Here is a 20608-nt window from a genome sequence, read left to right as displayed (position 1 = left end):
TGTTAAAGTCCCCCACTATTATTGTGTTACTGTTGATTTCCTCTTTTACAGCTATTAGCAGTTGCCTTATGTGTTGAGGTGCTCCTATGTTGGGTGCATATATATTCATAATTGTTATATCTTCTTGGATTGATCCCTTGATCATTATGTAGTATCCTTCCCTGTCTCTTGTAACCTTCTTTATTTTAAAGTCTATTTTATCTGATATGAGTATTGCTACTCCAGCTTTCTTTTGATTTCCATTTGCATGGAATATCTTTTTCCATCCCCTCACTTTCAGTCTGAATGTGTCCCTATGCCTGAAGTGGGTCTCTTGTAGACAGCGTATATATGGGTCTTGTTTTTGTATCCATTCAGCAAGACAGTGTCTTTTGGTTGGAGCATTTAATCCATTTACATTTAAGGTAATTATTTGAAATATTTGTTCCTATTACCATTTTCTTAATTGTTTTGGGTTTGTTTTTGTAGGTCCTTTTCTTCTCTTGTGTTTCCCACTTAGAGAAGTTCCTTTAGCATTTGTTGTAGAGCTGGTTTAGTCATGCTGAATTCTCTTAGCTTTTGCTTGTCTGTAAAGCTTTTGATTTCTCCTTCAACTCTGAATGAGATTCTTGCCAGGTAGGGTAATCTTGGTTGTAGGTTCTTCTCTTTCATCACTTTAAGTATATCATGCCACTCCCTTCTGGCTTGTAGAGTTTCTACTGAGAAATCAGCTGTTAACCTTATGGGAATTCCCTTGTATGTTATTTGTCGTTTTTCCCCAGCTGCTTTCAATAATTTTTCTTTGTCTTTAATTTTTGCCAATTTGATTACTATGTGTCCTGGTGTGTTTCTCCTTGGGTTTATCCTGTATGGGACTCTCTGTGCTTCCTGGACTTGGGTGGCTACTTCCTTTCCCATATTAGGGAAGTTTTCGACTATAATCTCTTCAAATATTTTCTCAGGTCCTTTCTCTCTCTCTTATCCTTCTGGGACCCCTCTAATGCGAATGTTGTTACGTTTAATGTCGTCCCAATGGTCTCTTAGGCTGTCTTCATTTCTTTACGTTCTTTTTTCTTGATTCTGTTCCGCAGCAGTGAATTCCACCATTCTGTATTCCAGGTCACTTATCTGTTCTTCTGCTTCAGTTATTCTGCTATTGATTCCTTCTAGTGTATTTTTCATTTCAGTTATTGTATTGTTCATCTCTGTTTGTTTGTTCTTTAATTCTTCTAGGTCTTTGTTAAACATTTCTTGCATCTTCTCGATCTTTGCCTCCATTCTTTTTCTGAGATCCTGGATCATCTTCACTATCATTATTCTGAATTCGTTTTCTGGAAGGTTGCCTATCTCCACTTCATTTAGTTGTTTTTCTGGGGTTTTATCTTGTTACTTCATCTGGTGCATAGCCCTCTGCCTTTTCATCTTTTCTGTCTTTCTGTGATTGTGTTTTTTGTTCCACAGGCTGCAGGATTGTAGTTCTTCTTGCTTCTGCTGTCTGCCCTCTGAGAAGTAAAATTTCTTAAGAAGCTACTACTAGAGATGAAGTACTACATTGTGTAGTTAGTTGTTTTAGAAAAAAAAAGAATAACCGATAGCATCATGTATTATAACACATGCTCTGTTATCCTCACTTAGTCTGTGACAGCCGTAACCCAAGATACCATTGCTCACAGATCGGGGGAGGGAGAGGGGTGGTCCAGACTGAGGGCACAGAGGTTATGAGGAGGTGCTGGCTTTTGTAGGGCCAACCTTACCCAAACAGAAAGCAAAGGTCTCCACACCAGTCGCTATCTAGAACAACCCACAGTATGTCTGCTCTGTGACGCAGAGGTCAGGTCCAACAAAATTTCAGGTGTGGCCAGGATCCTCTGAGAAAGGGAACAGGTACATAGCACTGCATGCACTAGTGAGATTTAAAAGACATGCTTCACATTTGACTCATCTGGTTAAACATTAACTGAGAAATAATGTTGATGGGAGCAGGTTGCACTTTGCCCCGAGCAAGCCATGTTTCCTAGGGTAGTGTGGCCTGGCTAATCAAGCAGTGAGACCTTTGAAGAGTAATGTGGATGGCACAGTCTCAGACTGTCCCGATCTGACTGGGGCTGCTCTGAGGGATATTGCCTAGTTATTTACTGCTGTCAGTCTTTCCATAGGAATGAGTGCTAACACATACGGATCACTTACTGTGCCCTGAGCACTGGGTTAAGAGTTTCACATATGTTATTTCTCATAACAGTGCCATGGCGATTGTTATCTGTCTCGTTTTATAAGAGGAAATGAGACAAATAGCACAGGAAGGGCAGAGCCAGATTCAGACTCAGATAGTCCAAATCCAGGACTGGCCTTCTAACCCAGTGATTCTGAAAGTGTGGTCCTAAGACCAGCAGCAGCGGCATCACCAGGGAACCTATCAGAAATGCAGATTTTCTGGCCCACCCCCGACCTGCGAATCACAGACTCGGAGTTGGGGCCCAGCAATCTGGGTTTTAACAAACCCTGCAGGTCATTCTGATGTTCGCTCAAGTGGGAGGACCACTGCTGTAGCCATTGTTCTCACTTCCTCTACTTTCTTTTTTTTTAAATTGAAGTATAGTTGATTTACAATGCTGTGTTAGTTTCTGGTGTACAGCAAAATGATTTGGTTTATATATATATATATATATATGTATGCATATATACTATATATATATTCTTTTTCAGAGTCTTTTCCATTACAGGTTATTACAACATACTGAATATAGTTCCCTGTGCTATACAGTAAATTCTTTTTGTTTATTTTATATATAGTGGTATGTCTCTGTTAATCCCAAACTCCTAATTTATTCCTCCCCGCCTTTCCTCTTAGGTAACCATAGTTTTGTATTTTTTTTTCTATTTCTGTGAGTCAGTTTCTGTTTTGTAAATAAGTTCATTTGTATCATTTTTTTAGATTCCACATATAAATGATACCATATGGTATTTGTATCTTTCTGACTTATTTCACTTCCTAGAATATGGTAATCTCTAGGTCCATTCATGTTACTTCAAATGGCATTATTTCATTCTTTTTTATGGCTGAGTAGTATTCCATTGTGTATATATACCACATCTTCTTTATCCATTCATCTGTCAGTGGATATTTGGGTTGCTTCAACGTGTTGGCTGTTGTAAATAGTGCTGCCAGGAACATTGGGGTGCATGTATCTTTTCGAATGAAATGGTCTCTCTGCTTTCTGTTTCATGCTGCTTTCCCTATGCCCTGTACTAGGATAGGAGAATCAAGATGCTTTGTTTCCCGATGATGCTTACTGTTTGCCCAGCACTGTGCTAGATTTTTCATGAACTTCAAAGTCGATGCCAAGTCACCCCATAGCCGCCGTTTTTTCTAGATGTACTTCCTCCTAGATATTATTTTCCACCCTTTAAAAGTATTTTGCCTTTGCCTTTCTTCTTTGCTATGCCTAGCTTTCCCACACCCTCGTATGTTGCAGAGGCCAAATATGAATCTTTGTAGGGGAATGGTCAGTGCTTAATTTAACCTGGTTTTCTACGCCCACCACCATCCTCCTACCCTTCTTAGTCTTATGTTTGCAGGACTAATTAACAAAAATATTCAAATTCAGTTCTAATCAGGTGATTCATACTCATGTTTGTCCGTATTTGGTATATATTCTTATGAACTCCAGCTCTTTTTAGATGTTTTCCTTACCTTGTGACTGTGCAGAAATCCTGGCTAGATCTATTTACTCTTGCTTTTTTTTTGGCTGCATTGGGTCTCTGTTGCTGCGCGTGGGCCTTTCTCTAGTTGCGGCGAGTGGGAGCCACTCCTCACTGCAGTGCGCGGGCCTCTCACTGCAGCGGCCCCTCCCGTTGCAGAGCACAGGCTCTAGGTGCACGGGCTGCAGCAGCTGCAGCAGGCGGGATCAGTAGCTGTGGTTCGCGGGCTTAGTTGCTCCGCGGCATGTGGGATCCTCCCAGACCAGGGATCAGACCTGTGTCCCCTGCATTGACAGGCAGATTGCCAACCACCACGCCACCAGGGAAGTCCCTTTACTCTTGCTTTTACTGGACCTTTGCATTAATAAAAATACCAAATCCATTATCATTATGTCAGGAATACTGTGAATTATATTTCTATTTTCCAAGTGCTAGTCACTTCATTCAGTGGATCATCTCTGTGCTCAGTGAGTAGCTCTCAATTCAGGATTGCAGGCAATTAATTTACCAATAAAAGCTAGTCCAGTGCTGGTGTAGTCCTGACCTTGCCTCCTTGCCTCAGTCTACCACTCCTTTTGCCGTCCCCAGGTTTACTGGTGCCATTGGTAATCAGTCACCTTTGGCTCTGTCCTCTGACAAACCACAGTCTTGGCATTAGCTCTCAGTACACCGTATCTCCCTGTCTTGTTGGACAGAATAGCAAGCTTTGCTTTCGCGATAGTATCTCTTTCTTCCTCCTTATTTACATGGCCAGTGTCATCTCCCCATCTACTGTGGGAGGAAATTAAATAGCCTTGGCACAGCCCGACAAAGGCATATTGGATGCCATCAAGCACCTTGTGTCTTCCCAGGTAATTACGCATCGATCGTTAGATGAATTGTTCTCGTATCTCCAGGGGTATTTCTACCGCGTCTGTAATTACACTTTTCTGGTTGTCCCTTTGATCTGCTGTGATCCTCCAAGTTCCATGACTTCTCGAAGACCATGCTTAATGACGCTGCTGCAGCACCTTTCAATTCAAGGATACAGACCAGATCCCTCAGGGTTTCAGTATTCCCCGTCGTTTAACAATATAATTCAACTATTTGCTGTCTTAGTTCATTTTGATTTTGTAAGTTGGCATCAATATGCCATAGAGTAAAAATGAATGATTCTCTCCTTTCTGTGCAGTAAGAGACAAAAGGGCATGAACACAAATAGATGATTTGACCCAGCATTAAATAAAAAGGCCTTCTGAGGCACTGGCAAAAGCTCAGAGTTTTGAGCTAATTATAAGATGTCCTGAAACCGATTTTTAAGAATGGACTCTAATGTTTGTTAGTCTAACATAGCCATTGGCAAACTATAGTCTGCCAGCTTTTTTTGTAAATAAAGTTTTATTAGAACACAGCAATGCTCATTCCTTTACGTATTGTCTACGGCTGCTTTTTTGCTTCCATGTGCAGTACTTGAGACAGATTGTATGGTCCTCAAAGTATTTACTATCTAATCCTTGACAGAAAAAGTTTCCTGACCCCTAGTCTTGCACTTGAAGTAACTTTGAAGAGTGAGTTAATACATGTACAGCACTCAGAACAGTGCCTGGCATTTATCTATGGGAAGTACTGGTCTTTAATTTCTACCACTTCCCAAGCACTTGTGTAAATATTAGCCAAAAAGGGAATTTTAGACCTGTAATGTAGGATGAATTTGATCTCAAGCCATTATAAGGAACATTTTGACCTTCATATTTAACACATGTAAATTGATGAAAGAAGCCAAGGCAGTTACAATAAGAAGTTGTAAAAAAAAAAAAAAAAAAAAAAAGTTGTCCTTTCACCTGCTTTCTCACGGCCACTTCCTCCCATCAAGAAATGGTAGCCTGTTAGAAGACGTAGCCCAGTGCTTCATAAGCAGGAAATTGAAGAGATGTGTGAAATCTCTTTATTTGGTAACACCATCTGAACATGCAAACTAAGCTCACTTTCTTTAATTTCAGGAACAGAGCTGGTGTTACCTTCCTATTAAAAGTCTATATGTTACTGAATTCTGATTAATGATTTGCCTGCTGAAGCATCTGGGGGAAAGAGTGCCACGTCTGTAACTTACTATGAAATACAGCCCCCCACAAATTTGGATTAGTGGATGGATAGAGGGATGAAGAGATATGCCATAGAGCAAGTATATATAGTACATGACAGAATCTAGGTGGTGCATATATGGGTGTTTGCTGTAAAAGTCTTTCAATATTTCTGCCTGTGTGAAAATTTTCATAATAAACTGTCAAGAAGAAAAACAAAGAACGTTTGTGCAAGATGAGCAATGGCAGGGCATGCTCCGGCCCAGGGAACAAAAATGAAAGATAGGAGGGTGTCTCAGTGTCAGAGCTGCTGCAAACACCATAAGCTCAAGAATTTTTAATGTGGAATAATTTGTCAGAAAAAGAATCTGAAAGCAAGGACAAACATTAATAAGGCACTTTTACTCTTATTTATTACCATGTTGGGAATTGTTTGGGGGAAATGCCTGTTTCAGAAATGCTAAATTAAGTAATTTTTTTAAATAATAGAGAACAGGCTTCTGGATTTTATGGCATCATCACCATGTAGCAAAATGAATACGGGACCTGAAATCAACTAGGTTTCAACCCTGAATCTTCTGCTAACCATGGGTAGGACTGGGAGAAAATTAATTTATCACTCCGAACTGCAGCTTTCTCATCTATGAAAAGGAGGCAAAGATACATAGTCCACCCTCCTGGTAGAAGAATAAATATAAAAGCATTCTGAAAGCCATGAAGATGTCACCAGACAATGAGTTCTCAATGGGGGCAGTATTATGCCCAAGGGGTGGCGATTGGTTCTAAAAGGGGCTCATAAAAAATTTTACTATTTCAATGTATAAAGCACAGGTATACATATAGAACATAAACAGGTATACAATCTATCTGTAGTATTGAAATTTCACTGGGAAGAGATCATTAGGGAAGAAAAACAAAGAAGGTTATAATGCAAACAATACTGAGAACATTTTGCTGGATAATCTTTAATTCCTACCATCTCCTAAGTTCTGTCCCCTTTTTTTATAGGTAGCTTAATCTGATCCATCAGTTCGAGCACATAAATTTGAATTCTTACGTTGAATACTTACCTTTGAATCTTATATTTCTAGGAGGAGGGAGAAAAAGAAAAACTTCTGGGGAGAAGAATGAGAATGATGGACATTGTCTTTTCCAAAGCACATGTAGTACCACTTAACCCAAATACCATTAAGCTTTGAAGGAAGGAGTTTGCTAACAAGAATGAGGAATTAAATGAGTGTACTCACCCAGTCTTTTTCCTGCTAGAAATTTAACAGTAGCATTAGTTTTCCCTTGATTTGCTTCGATTCTATTGGGTACTTCAAGCTCTTTGAGCCTAAGAGGTACGTGGAGAATTTAAAGAGAGTTCCAAGGAGAATAATGAAGATGAATTAAGGTTTGGAAAATAGGATCTATTGGAAAAGATTAAAAGAACAAGGATTATTTAGTGTGAGGAAGAACTGGCAATCAGGTAGCACAGAGATGGCTTCTAATAATGGAAACCTATGGAGAATATTCTCAGGTTCTTATCTGTACTGAAAACCAAAGGAAGGGAAAAAGTGTATTTTGAAGCAAGAGAGATGTGATATTAGATATTAAGATAAAATAACTGTCCATGATTAAATCCTAGACTTTGACTCTCCTTTATGGGATTTTTTCAAAATAAGGTGCCTGTCTGTAGGACTTATCAGGAGGAGGGACAAGTGAACCCATCACCTTTGCTTCTCCTGCCCTGGTCAGAGGCCGGCCAGCCAACCTGGCCAATGTGGCCTCCATGGGCTCTGGCTTGATGGGAAGAAAGTCATTTTTCCTGGAGCTGTGGCTTCAGGATGCCAGAGGATGAGTACCAAGCCCTAGCCAAGAGATCACAGCCAGAGCAATACGCCCAGCTGGGTTGTCCATACAAGCAGTGCCAGAGGTGGGTGTTGGGTGTCAACACACGGAGCCAAGGAATCGGTGTCAGAGAAGACGTAGCAAGGAAGAGTGGGTCAAAGTGAGCTGCTGGGAAGATGCTGTGGACCAGCTGCCGAGGAGAGTAATGCCCATAGCTAGGCTTTTAAGTGCTGTTGGAAGGCTACTGTGAGAGTGGATCAAAATCCATGTAGAAGTCTTAGGAAGTTGTTCATTCTTTCCACGTTTGGAAACTACTGCCCAAAATCATGGTTTCCACTCCTACATATGTGTCAGAATCCCCTGTGGAGCTTTGTAAACCTCACAGCCACCCTGGCTCCAGCCTTAGAGATCGGGATTTAATGGGAATATCACTTAGCATTCTTTTGTGAGCAACAGAAACCAAATCTGGCTAAATTTAGGGGTGGGGGGAAGATTGGGAAGAGCGGGTAGTGAGGAGAGTGGTTGGAAAGATATGAAGAAATTCTCTGAACAGAAAAAAAAAAAAAACAAGGCTGAGCAAGGGGCTTTGGGAAGGATCTGTGAATCAGGACATCTCCAGGGATCCAGGAAATACGATGGCTGCACCTCTGAGCAGTAGAGTGTGTGGTTAGGGGCCCAGGCTCTGGGATATTATAGCCTGCTTTTATACCCTGTTTCTCCGTGCTTCAGTTTGCCCTTTGGAAAGGGGTGTGATAGATTTTTACCTATGTGCTAGTCATGAGGACTGAATGCGTCAACATACGGCAAGAAAGTGCTTAGCACAATTCTTGGCGCATGGTGAGTTCTTAATGACTATTAGCAATTATTTTTCTTGTTGCTGTTAGGCTCTGCCATGCATGTGAATCGGCTGTAACCATTTCTCTTAATAGCTTTTCCTCAACTTGTAAATTCCAGGGTCAGAGCATCTGAGCAGCTTATATTGGTTCACATGTTCACCCCTTGGCCCGAGAATGTGCAGGAATTTGATTAGCAGAATCACTGACTACCAGTCATGGTTGTTCGCTGTGGGCGTCATCCTTCACTCTTTGGAGATTCAGAAAACTGGGAGGGGAGCAAGTTTTGTCCTATGGTGTAGAAGCATAAAGGACCAAGGTGTGAGCCAGCAGTACTGCCTATCTTGCCATGCAGGCCCCTTTTGAAATTTCAGTGAGCCCAGGAAGGAAATGTAGGGCCATTAGCAGAGCGGTCTTTCAAATAATGTATTACTTCCATTGAAGCTGAGCTCTGTATAACATATGCTGTTGGTTGCTAGGACAACAGAGGTGAAAAGACAGGAGCCCTTTCCGTAAGGAGCTCACATCCTGAGGTTGTAAAGGCCAACAGTCCCAATCCTAATAAGATCATGGCCCTAACTGAGGCCTTTATAAAGTTCATAGAGAGGCTAGGAAACCATACCTAAACTCGTGTGAGTTGGCCAGGAAAGATTTTCCCACCATAGTAGCATCTTGCCTCTTAGTTTTAAGATCAGTGACATTTTGCCAGGTTAGGGGATAGACAGGTTAGAGAGCAAGTATTAGAATTCCAGGCAGAGGAAATATCACAACCAAAGAATGGCCAAAGTCTATGAACAACCAAGGTGTGAAACTACAAGGCGTTCTGTATTAAGAACTGAAAGAATTGGGGAACGAGGATGTGGTGGAGCAGGAGTGTGTGTGCTAAGGACTGTCGACTGAAAAAAACGCACAACCTAAAAGTTGAGAATTATGTTTTATTTGGCAGACAAACTGAGGACTTAAGCCTGGGAGACAGCCTCTCAGATGGCTCTGAGGGAGTGCTCTGAAGAAGTAAGGGAGGAGTTGGAATATATAGGAGTTTTTGCCAAAAAAAAAAAAAAAGCAGGTAGTTGGAATATCAAAAGATTACTAATTAAAGAAAGGAAGATTCTGTATACTATTCATTTATTCATTCAATAAATATTTATTGAGCACCTACTATATACCAGCTCTGTTCTAGACTCTGGAGATACAGCAGTAAGCAAAACACAAAAATCTCTACCCTTGTGTAGTTTCTATTTGAATGGGAGAGACTGGCAAAAAGCCCACAGTTAAAATATATAGTTGGCAAAAAACCCACAATTAAAATATATAGTATCTCAGATGATGATAAGTGTAGTGAAAAAAAATAAACCAGAGAAGAGATATGGGGTCTGCCAAAGAAAGGAGGCGCCACTTTTAAGTAGAATAGTCTGGGAAGGCCCCACTAAGTTGTGTGATTTTGACCACATGGCAGTGAAGAATTTGGAGCAGAGAGTAACACAATGAGATCTGCATTTTCTGCCCTGCCTTAAAGTGCAGACAGGGAGACCTGTAAAAAGACAATTCAGTGGTCCAGGTGACTATGCAGTGCAGTGAACATGAGGAAAAAGAGAGAGCACTTCAAGAGCAATTAAGAAATTACATACAATGGACAGGACTTAATGACAGTGGGGTTGGGAAAGAGGAAGGAATCTGGGATGACAATTTCTGGCTTGGCCACTGGGTGGCTGATGCCCTGAGTAGTACCACTCACTGGGATGGGGAGAAAAGGAGGTTGGCCATCAGATGTGGTGAACAGATACCAGTAAGTTCCCTACATACGAACGAGTTCCGTAATGAGGGCACATTCGTAAGTCCAGTTTGTTCGTAAGTCCAGTTTGTTCGTAAGTCCAACAAAGTTAGCCTAGGTACCCAAATAACACACTCGGCTATATATACTGTACTGTAATAGGTTTATAATACTTTTCACACAAATAAAACATAAAAAACAAGCAAACAAAAAAGAAAAAACATTTTTAAGCTTACAGTAGAGTACCTTGAAAAGTACAGTAGTGCAGTATAACAGCTGGCACACAGAGGCTGGCATCGAGTGAACAGGCAAGAAGAGTTACTGACTGGAGGAGGGAGAGGAGGTGGGAGATGGTAGAGCTGAAGGATCGTCAGCAACAGGAGACGGAGGGCAAGCTGCAGTTTCACTCACGCCTGACGTGGATGGCACAGGTTCTGGTTCCTTGCTGGAACCAGATGCACGTTCTCATTTTTGAGAGTTCGCAACTTGAAGGTTCATATGTAAGGGACTTACTGTATTCCTGTAACAGTCAGCCCACCCAGGTGTCCAGAATGGAAGGGTTGAGGGGTTTAACAGCTGAAGATCCACCCACCTTTTACAGCAGAGTCGGTGTTTTCTGTGAGTGCACCATCTCTTTTGTTCCCTGGACAATTTCCCTTCCTCTTGGTGTAGGAGAAGGTTATGGGCTCTGGTGTCAGTCGGATGTCGGTTTGGATTCATCTCCATGCCGCTGTGTGATCTTCAGGTGATGTAGTCACAGGGGCCTCCCTCTTCTCCTCTGTGGACTAGGAATGCCAGTCTCTACATAACTCACCTGTTGGGAGAACTGAAGCACACACACTGAAGGCACCTGTGAGGTGTTGCCTCCTCCGCTCTGCCCTCGGTGGGGTTCTGGGTCAGGGTCAGTAGGTCTGAACCTGGAGAAACCCAGAACCAGGAGCAAAGGGCTGAATGTGCAAGGCATGGGTATTTGTGTGAGTATGTGTCTGGGTGTAGTTACCCTTCCAGTACTTTTCAAATCCAAATATAAGGAATTTGGGCAATTCACCTTCCTCTTTTATGATGCTTGTTTTGTAAAGGTACTTATATAACTAAACCTGGGAAATCAGGACATCACTGAGGTACTAGACAGCCATTCAATGCTTCACCCCCACCCCACCCCACCCCACCCCCGAGTGCGCTCTTTAACGCTGGGAGTGTGAGTGGTGGAAGTTTTGTTTCCAGCCCAGGGATCAGGGCATAGTTTCAAAGCAACATGCTGTGGTGTGGGGTCCCATGGCGTAAGGGATTTATTTATTTATTTAAAAAAATAGATCTTTATTAGAGTATAATTGCTTCACAATACTGTGTTAGTTTCTGTTGCACAACAAAGTGAATCAGTCATATGCATATATATATCCCCATATCCTCTCCCTCTTGAGCCTCCCTCCCACCCTCCCTATCGCACCCCTCTAGGTGGTCACAAAGCACCGAGCTGATCTTCCTGTGCTATGCTGCTGCTTCTCACTAGCTATCTGTTTTACATTCGGTAGTGTGTATATATCGATTAGTTCACATGTATGCATATCGTAGTTGATATTCTTGAATAATATCTTAACTTTTTTTCTTTAGTGTTTTTCATATTTTAGATTGTTTATAATTTTTCCAAGGGGGGAGAGAGGTTGGTTCCCTTATTAATCTGATTGAGCTGTTAGTCTATTCAGTTTTGTATTTATCTGAGCTATTTCCCTGAGTAGTTGGAGGTATTTCTGTCTTTTCTTAAAAGCTGCTCTTATAAATTATCAGTATTATCAAAAACAAGTATTACCTCTTACCTTTCTTTTACTCCATTTTATTTTATGTTTTTAAAGTATTTGTTGCTTACTTGCATTTTAGTTAAAAGAATGTTTTTTACTGATCTTCCTTGGGAATACTCAAGAGTTTCAAAGTTCTTTTAGTCTAAAGTAGGGTTTCTCAACCTCAACATTATAGACATTTTGGGTGTTCTGACCTGTGTATTGTAGGATGTTTACCACCATCCCTGGACTCCTACCGCTGGATGTCAGTGGCACCCTCCCCCTAGTCATGACCATCAAAACTGTCTCCAGACATGGCCAAATATCTCCTGGGGAATGAAAAACACCTCCCCTCCCAGTTGAAAACCACTGGTCTATGAAAAGTCTTTTTAATTGTTCTAATATTGTCACTGATTTTTAAATCACAATTCCTGGAAAAATATGAGAAAAAAAGGAGAAGAAGGCAGAAAACAAACCAAATGAATGGAAACTGCTTTGTTCCTGAGCACGCAACCTGATATTGTGCGCATCTACATGTTAGCACGATGTTTATAGTAGGTTGCTAAGGCACCCGACTTGTGGGTACTTACATAACTTAGGAAAACCATTGGTAATCTTTTAAGGAGGTTTATTACAGAAAGACTGGTCAGTAGATTTTTTATAATACACTCTAATCAAGACAGGAAGGAATGCACCTCATCAGCACGCCCTCAGAATCCTGGAAAGGTTAAAGTGATGCCATGAGGAAAACTAAAGAAAAGAAACTGGAGATTTCACGTTTGCTCAATTTTCATTCTATACTATGCAGTCTGACCACAAGAATGTAAATTTCAGTACTTGCATTTTCTTTCTCTCCCTTTCAACAGAGATCTTTGATTTCTAATTAGAAGGGAATAATCCATATTTATTTTTTTCTGGATGAAATTGCCCCAGTATCACCAATACAAATCCCCCCATCAAAAGCCTTTTCTCCTACACTTGATCTGTATCTCAGAGAATCCAGCAGTCTAGCTGCCCTGTGTAGGAGGTTGCTAAATTGGGTTTTTAAATTATTTCTATTAGGCAAAAACTTAACACATACCAGCTGCTGAGGGATTATAAAAGCTTAGTTTTTTTCAATAATTGGAAACCTTGTTTACAGGGGACTCACAATATTCTTTAAATGCCTTTGTGTTGAATATAAAAGAACTTGTGTTTATCTAGGCAATGATAATCTGACTATAAAGCAAACTCATTTAAGGCTTATGCTTCCTGTCTCTCACTATGCAGCTGTCACCCTACTGTTCTTTCAAGCTTTGCAAAACGCTGAGAATTTTTCCTTAAAATTAGAAGAATAAATTGAAAAACAAACCAGGTAGTTTGGAATACATTTAATTCTAAATCACAGGGAAATCGTTGAGAGACCCAGAATATCACAACATCTAGGCAAATTTATTCCAAGTTCTCATTTGTTAACTCATTGACAGAAGTCCAAGGAGATTTTAAGGTGTTCAGTCCTGGCAAAGAAAAATCAAGGATAATTCAGACTGAAACCAGTCCGTAGAATTTTGCTAGCCAATGAAGCCATCAGCATTGATTGGCATCTGCTCTGGAGAAGCTGGGAAGCACAGTATTGTAGTTAAAGGTATGTGTGCTGAGTCCAAAGGCACTTACTAGATCTATGACCTCAAGCTAGTTATTTGAGGGCTTTGTGTAACATAATCGCACTCGCTTCCCTCATAGGTTTGTTTGGAGGCTTAAATGAGATCAACACGTGAAAACCTAAGGACGGTTCCTGGCACAGAATAGCCACTCAGTAAATGTTAGCCTATTACCACAACTTTTTTTCCAAGCCCTACCGGTTTTTACATGCATTATCTCACCTAATCTTTGAAAGAGCCTTATTAAAATAGTACATCTTTATAACTCCAGTTTTCTTGAAAGTCGAGGGAAATGAGATGCAAAGAAGTTTAATAACCTATTCAGGGTCACACAGCAATTGAATTGACAGCGGGGCTCTTCGTTCATGATCTTTGTCTCATTCTGCAAACATTTAATGAGTACAGGCACCCTTTGCTCTCAGAACAATCACTCTCCGAATATTTGCTGTAACAACTTACAGAAGGTTTTAGCCAATATCATTCTCCCAGTTAAAAACCTGCTGCCACAAGTTCTCCTATGTGTGACGGCTTCTCAAACCTTAATGTGTATGTGACTCCCCTTCGAAATGCACATTCTGCATTTCTCACAAGCTCCAAGGTGATGCCAATGCTGTCGGTCCCCAGATCACACATTGAGTAGCAAGAAAGCTAGGTGATGCAAGAGTATGAGGTATGAAGACTCTCATACCTCAGAGTCCTCCTGTTCTAACCTCCTGTTTAAACATATTGCACATTATACCCATAACTCCCCCCACTTTCCCCTGAGGGTTTAGCTCCTCAGTATTTGTTTGGGCCAGGTACCTGAGGGCACTACCAATTCAGGCCTGATTTAGATAGTATCTTTCAAATCTTTGGCAATATTATTTCATTGTGTTTTTTATTATAGAACATTCTCAGTGTAGAAGGATAATGAAATTCCTTTTCTGTTCAGCTGCGGACTGTACATAAACATACCTATTAATTACATCATGAAGTGTTAAACAATTATGTAATTGGCATTTAAATATTTTATATTATGCAGAAATTCTTATCAGATTGTTATATAATTATTTAAAAGAATTTGAATAATATCTGGGACATTGATGTTTTGGGATGCTCTAAGAATGAATTATTATTTTTTTCCATTTAAAATAATGGAATATAGGCTCTTGCTATTTGAAACTCTGCTGCCCAACACATTTTTAGGAATGGATTTGATTCAGATAACAAGAGGTACCTGCATTCACCCTGTGCCTGACATCAGGTGAAATCCTAGGAATACAATGATAATGAAGACAAAAATGGCTGCTTCAAAACACTCACAGAATAGTTAGAGAAGAACCAGCCCAATAAAGATTTAAAATATGGTGAGATGTCAAGTTTTTCAGCAGAGATCAGTAAAAGGAGCTTTAAGAGCACAGAAAATAATGGGCCTACCTCTTCCTTCTCTACACAGGAGGGTCTCTCTGGGCACCAGTAATAGCTAATATTCATTGAATATCTCTGTACTCCAGGAACTGTCGCAACCATGTTGCATGTATTTACTCAATTATTACAACTCAGTGAAGCAGGTATTTTTGTTATCATCCCCATTTTAAAGATGAGGAAACTGAGTAACAGAGAGATTAGTAACCTGCTTATGAACACACTGATCTGGCCTCAAAGACAGGCAGTCTGAGTGTAGAGCCCACCCTTTCAACCATCTTGTGATCCACCTTTATTTTATTAAAAGAAAGTTCAGGATCTTAAAATAAGAACATACAAAAACCAATGGACTGTTGAGCGGGGGGTGGGTGCATTGTATGGACAGGGCTAGACAGGACTAGAACCATCTTCAGTAGTCACAGTACTGGCAATAATTATATATGAGGTGTGACTATAAAGTCATGAAATAGTTTAACATATATTACATGAGAGTGGTCCCTTTCCAGTCAGTCATCTTGGGAAGCTGTGCTTTTATTCCACCAAATTCCCGTTGCCTAGAGTGTGCTGGGAATGCTCTTCTAAAGAACCTTCAGAATAAGTCACGGTGCAAATCTTAGTATCTTAGGATCATGCCTCATTTTTGTCTCAGATGTGTTTCCAGGTCGGATCACTCACCCTATTTACTGAATTTGGCTGTGAATAACTTATACCTGTTTGCCACAATAACATCCACTCTCAAATCCATTCTCAAAAAATAAATGTATGTTTCTTACCAGATGATTCTGAAACTTTAGTGTATGCTTAAATATCATCCAGGGGAACTTGATTAAGTAACACTTTAAAGCCCCACCCTAAGTAATTCTGATTCAGTTTGTCTGAGGAAAGGAACAGGATCCTGCAGTCTTTAACGAGCATCCTGAAGACCACACTTTGAGAAATGCAGCTCTGAGTATATCCAAGAAAAAGGGTAGTGATTCTTCAGGCAGTTCCAAAAGAGGAATTCCAAAAGTGTTCTCATCAACAGTGACATCAGTGTCATGTATCACCTACCTTGAGGGACTATTCTCCTGTACATGATGCTTACTTAGAATATGATGTTCAGTTATATTTATAAAAAGAATCAGCCACCATTCTTCACAGTCACACCACACACACCAAATTCACCTGTGTCTTGGGCAGGATGCATTTCAGGTGTTTGTTTGCTCACCGATCTACTTGGTATCCTCCTTTTTCAAAAAGAGGTGTTCCTTTCAGAACCAGGTAGATCATGAAAGGATCCAGTATTGGAAGATCCAGCAATATGTATACGAATTATTACTTTTTTGTCCTGAAAAGGGTGGGCTTCTTTCACTTCTTGGAGCTGGATCACTAAACCCCGAGAGCAGGCATTGCAGATCCGATTTCTGTTAGTCATATCCTCAAAGACCAGTTCCACCAAGGTGATGGGTTATCCTAGGATAATCACAGTGGCAGGGAAGTTCCAGAACCAACTTTCCTTCATGTTGGGATACTTACATCTTTGTCCCTTCCTGAATCCACGTGCATACCTAAATTAGCCCTCCATTTTTTGCCAAGTTGCCTGATTTTAACAAGCATAATTCTCAATGAAAATGCAAGAACTTCTGAGCTGCCTTACTTTTTATTTATCAGTTGTCCTCTGTCTCATTCACTGAAGAGAATCTCATACACCTGGAAATTGAAATTCAATGTTACGGCTTCTTTAATAAAACAAATCTGCATTTCACAGGTGGGTCCTGACTCCATCAGTGTCTAATGTGGGGCAGCACCTGGAGAGAGTCAGGCTCCTTTAAGGCATTACTGCATCACAGGGTAGAGGTTCTAGTTTCTCTAGTCAGCTTCCTTGTCCCTTGGAGCCCTGACATCAGCCGACTGTATTTTGTCTGGATCCGAGGATCCAGAATTATCTGCCTTAAAAAAATGTACACATTCTATGATTTTTCTGGGGTCATTAACTTATATTAAGCTCTTGACTGGTTAAAAGCTTAGTGAACGGTGGAGAGAAAGACTACGTTTAGATTCCTGTGAGCAAAAGTTTAGGAAAGGAAGAGGTGATAGTTGTATTTTTTTTTTTAATCCCAGCCATTCTCTCTCTCTTTAACATTAACGAGGGAGCTATGTTTTCTTTAAGAGCAACAGAGACAACAGATGGATGACAGGTTGAATCAGATCACTATCAAAACAGCCTGGACAGTGGGAGCAGTGATCAGATGACTGCCCACATCCTCTGTCTTCGCTCTCTCTTACTTCCACGTTTCCTCTCTCCCTATGTAGGGTTGCCAGATTTAGAAAAAATGAAATAAAAACAGGATGCCTAGTTAAATTTGAATTTCAGCTAAATAAAGAATAATATTCTAGTATACGTTTTGCGCAATATTGGGGACCTGTTGTATGGCCCTATTCCACGGGTAGTCTCTCCCACACAGTTCAGTGCTCTTGTTTTATTTTCTTGCAGTTTTCATATGCAGATTTGTTCTTCAATTGGATCAAAGGGTCCTGCAGGCGGGATCTTATTTGGTATTCCTCAAGGCACCCGAGATATTTACTTCCCTATTTAGCGGCCTATGTTAGATTTTTCAAGTGTTTCCTCTTACTGCAAGTACAGAACACCCCTGAGCTCCTTATAGCTTTCCTCTCACACCTGTGAGGTCATCACTTCACGAACAATGACAGGGCTGAGCACAGAGCTCCGAACATAAGTGTACCATATATTTTTATGAGTGATGGGTGAACTGAAACCAATTTGTTGTCTTCTTAAGAGTCAATTAAATTAACTACTTACCTGCACGCCAGGAGTTCATAGTAAGCTCCATCTACCATGCTGTCCATCTGGGAAATTAGATTAATTACCCTTCTCTTATTATCGTCTCCCACCCTTTTGTTTTTTTATTAATCTCAAGGAAATATTTTCCTTTCCAACTGGTAGAGTCAATATTCAATGGAATAAGGGTTGTGAGGGAGAGGGGTCAGACTACATGGATAACCCCAAATTATAATTAAAACTGTAGTCATTTCTTTTTTACGCAAAGACAGGTTAACAGTGTTCTGAGGCCCAACTGGGTCGTTAGGCTTGATTATTCGACAGCTGCTGAGGAGGGATGATTCCCCCTCACCGACGAACTGTATTTTAAATTTCTCTAAATTACCTGAGTCCTTTGGAGGCAAATAAAACTTGTCTTTCACATACTAAAAAAAAAAAAAAAAAAAATTACCCTTCTCTTTTGGAAAGATAAGAGGATGGAGGGAAGGGAATGGGGTTGGTAGCGACACCTAGAATTGCAAATCTGTGTTATGGCTCAGCCAAAAAGATGGAAATAAAATTGTCCTGATAAATGGGGAGTCATTTCAAAATGTGGAACGTTGACTCTCAAAGAAAGGACAGATATCTCGCGTATTATATATTACCTACTTCCATCAGCTTTTCTAAAATTCTAAATTTCTTCTATGGCATGTTGGTGTTGCAGCCACATTACCTACAGTATCCTGAGAGGAAGAAAGAACTGTGAAAGCCAGTCGAACAGTGTAAATGACAAAATGTTCAACTCCCATTCAAAAGCTTTCCAGCATGTAGAGTAATCAGATAACAAGGTGCCTTTTTACACACTGTGTGCTTCGATTAATCATATCATTTAGATCTTCCTTCATAAATGACACACAGCAGTCTTCAAACCTTAAAGAGTGGTGAATGCCCTCTCTTGGTTCAGTGCTTTTCAGGTGTAAAACGCACAGAAGAGTGAACACGTATTTAGAAGTATCTAGATGATTAGTTTTATGCCAGCTAGGCTTGTCCAAGGCAGGCTTGTCAAGGTGGTCCACAGAGACCCGGCTCCCCCTTTTGAACCTTTTCCTCTAGTCCATCCCTCCCTACTGCCCACTCGGGTCCCCTGCATCCTTTGGAGAGCAAAGATAGGCCGGGAAACTGCCTTCAAATCCCACCACGGTGCCCTGCTGAGAAAACTGCCCATTTGACTGTAGACAGAAATGACTGTAAATGAAGTAGCTGCCCAGCTCATATTCTACCCTAGTAAACAAACATGATCTTGCTGTTATAACCATCAGTGAAATCCATAACTTCATGTAGCTCTACATGTTCTCAGTGTCCCTGGAATCAGACTAGAAGAATAAAAGCTGAACATGAGAATTCATGTTAATTTCTTACCAACTCCAACACCTTGAATGTAAGAAAACAAAGTTCGTATGAAAGTAGATTATCACATATATGTGGCAGAAATCCAATGGGATAACCCCAAGGCTCAAGATGTGATTGAAAAATCTTTTCTGGAATGTTTATGCTTTTCAGTCAACTCATAAATCTTATCCTCCAAAGCTTGTACCTCTGGTGTCAAGTGAATTTTAGCCCATTCACCATTTGATGGAAAAAATAAGAATGTTAGGATATTGATTTTATTGGGAAAGAGACCAAATTAAACTTATTTTTTAATCCGGGTGCACTCCCCATTTTTATTATAAATACATAATGAAACAATTAGGTGAAGATTGAAATAAACATTTGTGTTTTATTCATGCTAAAAGTATTTGTTCTGTCCTTCAGGATGAAGCCTTGTAATACTTTTATAAATTCCTTAATATTAAAATAAGCCTCACTGTGTTTCCTTCAAAAACTTTTTTATTGGCTGATTGAGTTTGGGTGGGGAGTGAGCCTAATGATGAGAGAAATATGGCAGTTCCAGGTCATTTTTACTCAAGAGAGTGGAATGTGTTGCTTAACTCCAGAGTGTCTTAGAGCTCTGATTTGGGGAATAAAAACTGGAATAAAATTATTCCCAGGACTCTAGCTCTGTTTATTTGAATAGTATTTTTATCTATCTGGTTTGAATTCAAATGCATTACTAACACTTTTCTTCTTTTCAATATAGGTGGGAAACAGACCAAAATATTATGGAAGAGAGTATGTATTATGCTATTCATTGTTTTAATAATGTAATAAGTAGTCACTTCCTATGTCATTTAAATATTAAATATTAAAATTTTTCCAATATGTAGTCTTCATCAAATGTCCATTGTGCAAGGGTTTAATAATAAGGATAAATGCAATCAGATCCCTTTGTACTGAATTTTCTTATAATATTCAGGTGCTTGGCTTCATGAATGTGTGAGGGAGACTATCTCCTGCTACAGTCAGTTCTCTTCACAAAAGCAGCCACTGAGTGCCCGGCAAGTATTTGAAACATAAGGCGTAAGGCGGCATTTTTTCCTAACTGTGGCTCTCTTAGTATTTCATTTCACTTTTACTTCAATACTATATAAACAGCTAGGGTGTCGAAGAATGTGAACTGAGGCTGAATTCCTTACTTTCATCTACCTCAGTAAACACAACACTCAGGAAAGTCATCCCATTTCCTTGGTCTCCTAAAACCAAAATGATGATTTCTCTTGACATGGATCTATTAGCCAAATTGCCTTAATACCATAATTATGATTTCCCCCATTTTCCTCTATTTTTTTTAAGATTTTTTTTTTTTAATGTGGACCATTTTTAGTCTTTATTGAATTTGTTACAATATGGCTTCTGTGTTATGTTTTGGTTTTTTGGCCACAAGGCATGTGGGATCTTAGCTCCCCGACCAGGGATCAA

The 20608-nt window shown here is 40.1% G+C and overlaps 1 protein-coding gene across 2 annotated transcripts in view; it reads left to right on the top strand.

Annotated features, from left to right (window-relative positions):
• CHN2 (chimerin 2) overlaps positions 1 to 20608 on the top strand; it is a 332632-nt gene that overhangs the window by 182907 nt on the left and 129117 nt on the right. For both annotated transcript variants that reach the window (XM_030857429.2, XM_030857427.2), the window contains exon 4: positions 19890 to 19921. In XM_030857429.2, coding sequence (XP_030713289.1) covers positions 19890 to 19921 — 32 coding nt within the window. The remainder of the gene's footprint in view (positions 1 to 19889; positions 19922 to 20608) is intronic.

This window comes from Globicephala melas, chromosome 9 (assembly GCF_963455315.2).
Source record: "Globicephala melas chromosome 9, mGloMel1.2, whole genome shotgun sequence".
In the NCBI taxonomy this organism is placed as follows: Eukaryota; Metazoa; Chordata; class Mammalia; order Artiodactyla; family Delphinidae; genus Globicephala; species Globicephala melas.
This window is presented reverse-complemented; position numbering and strand designations above follow the sequence as displayed.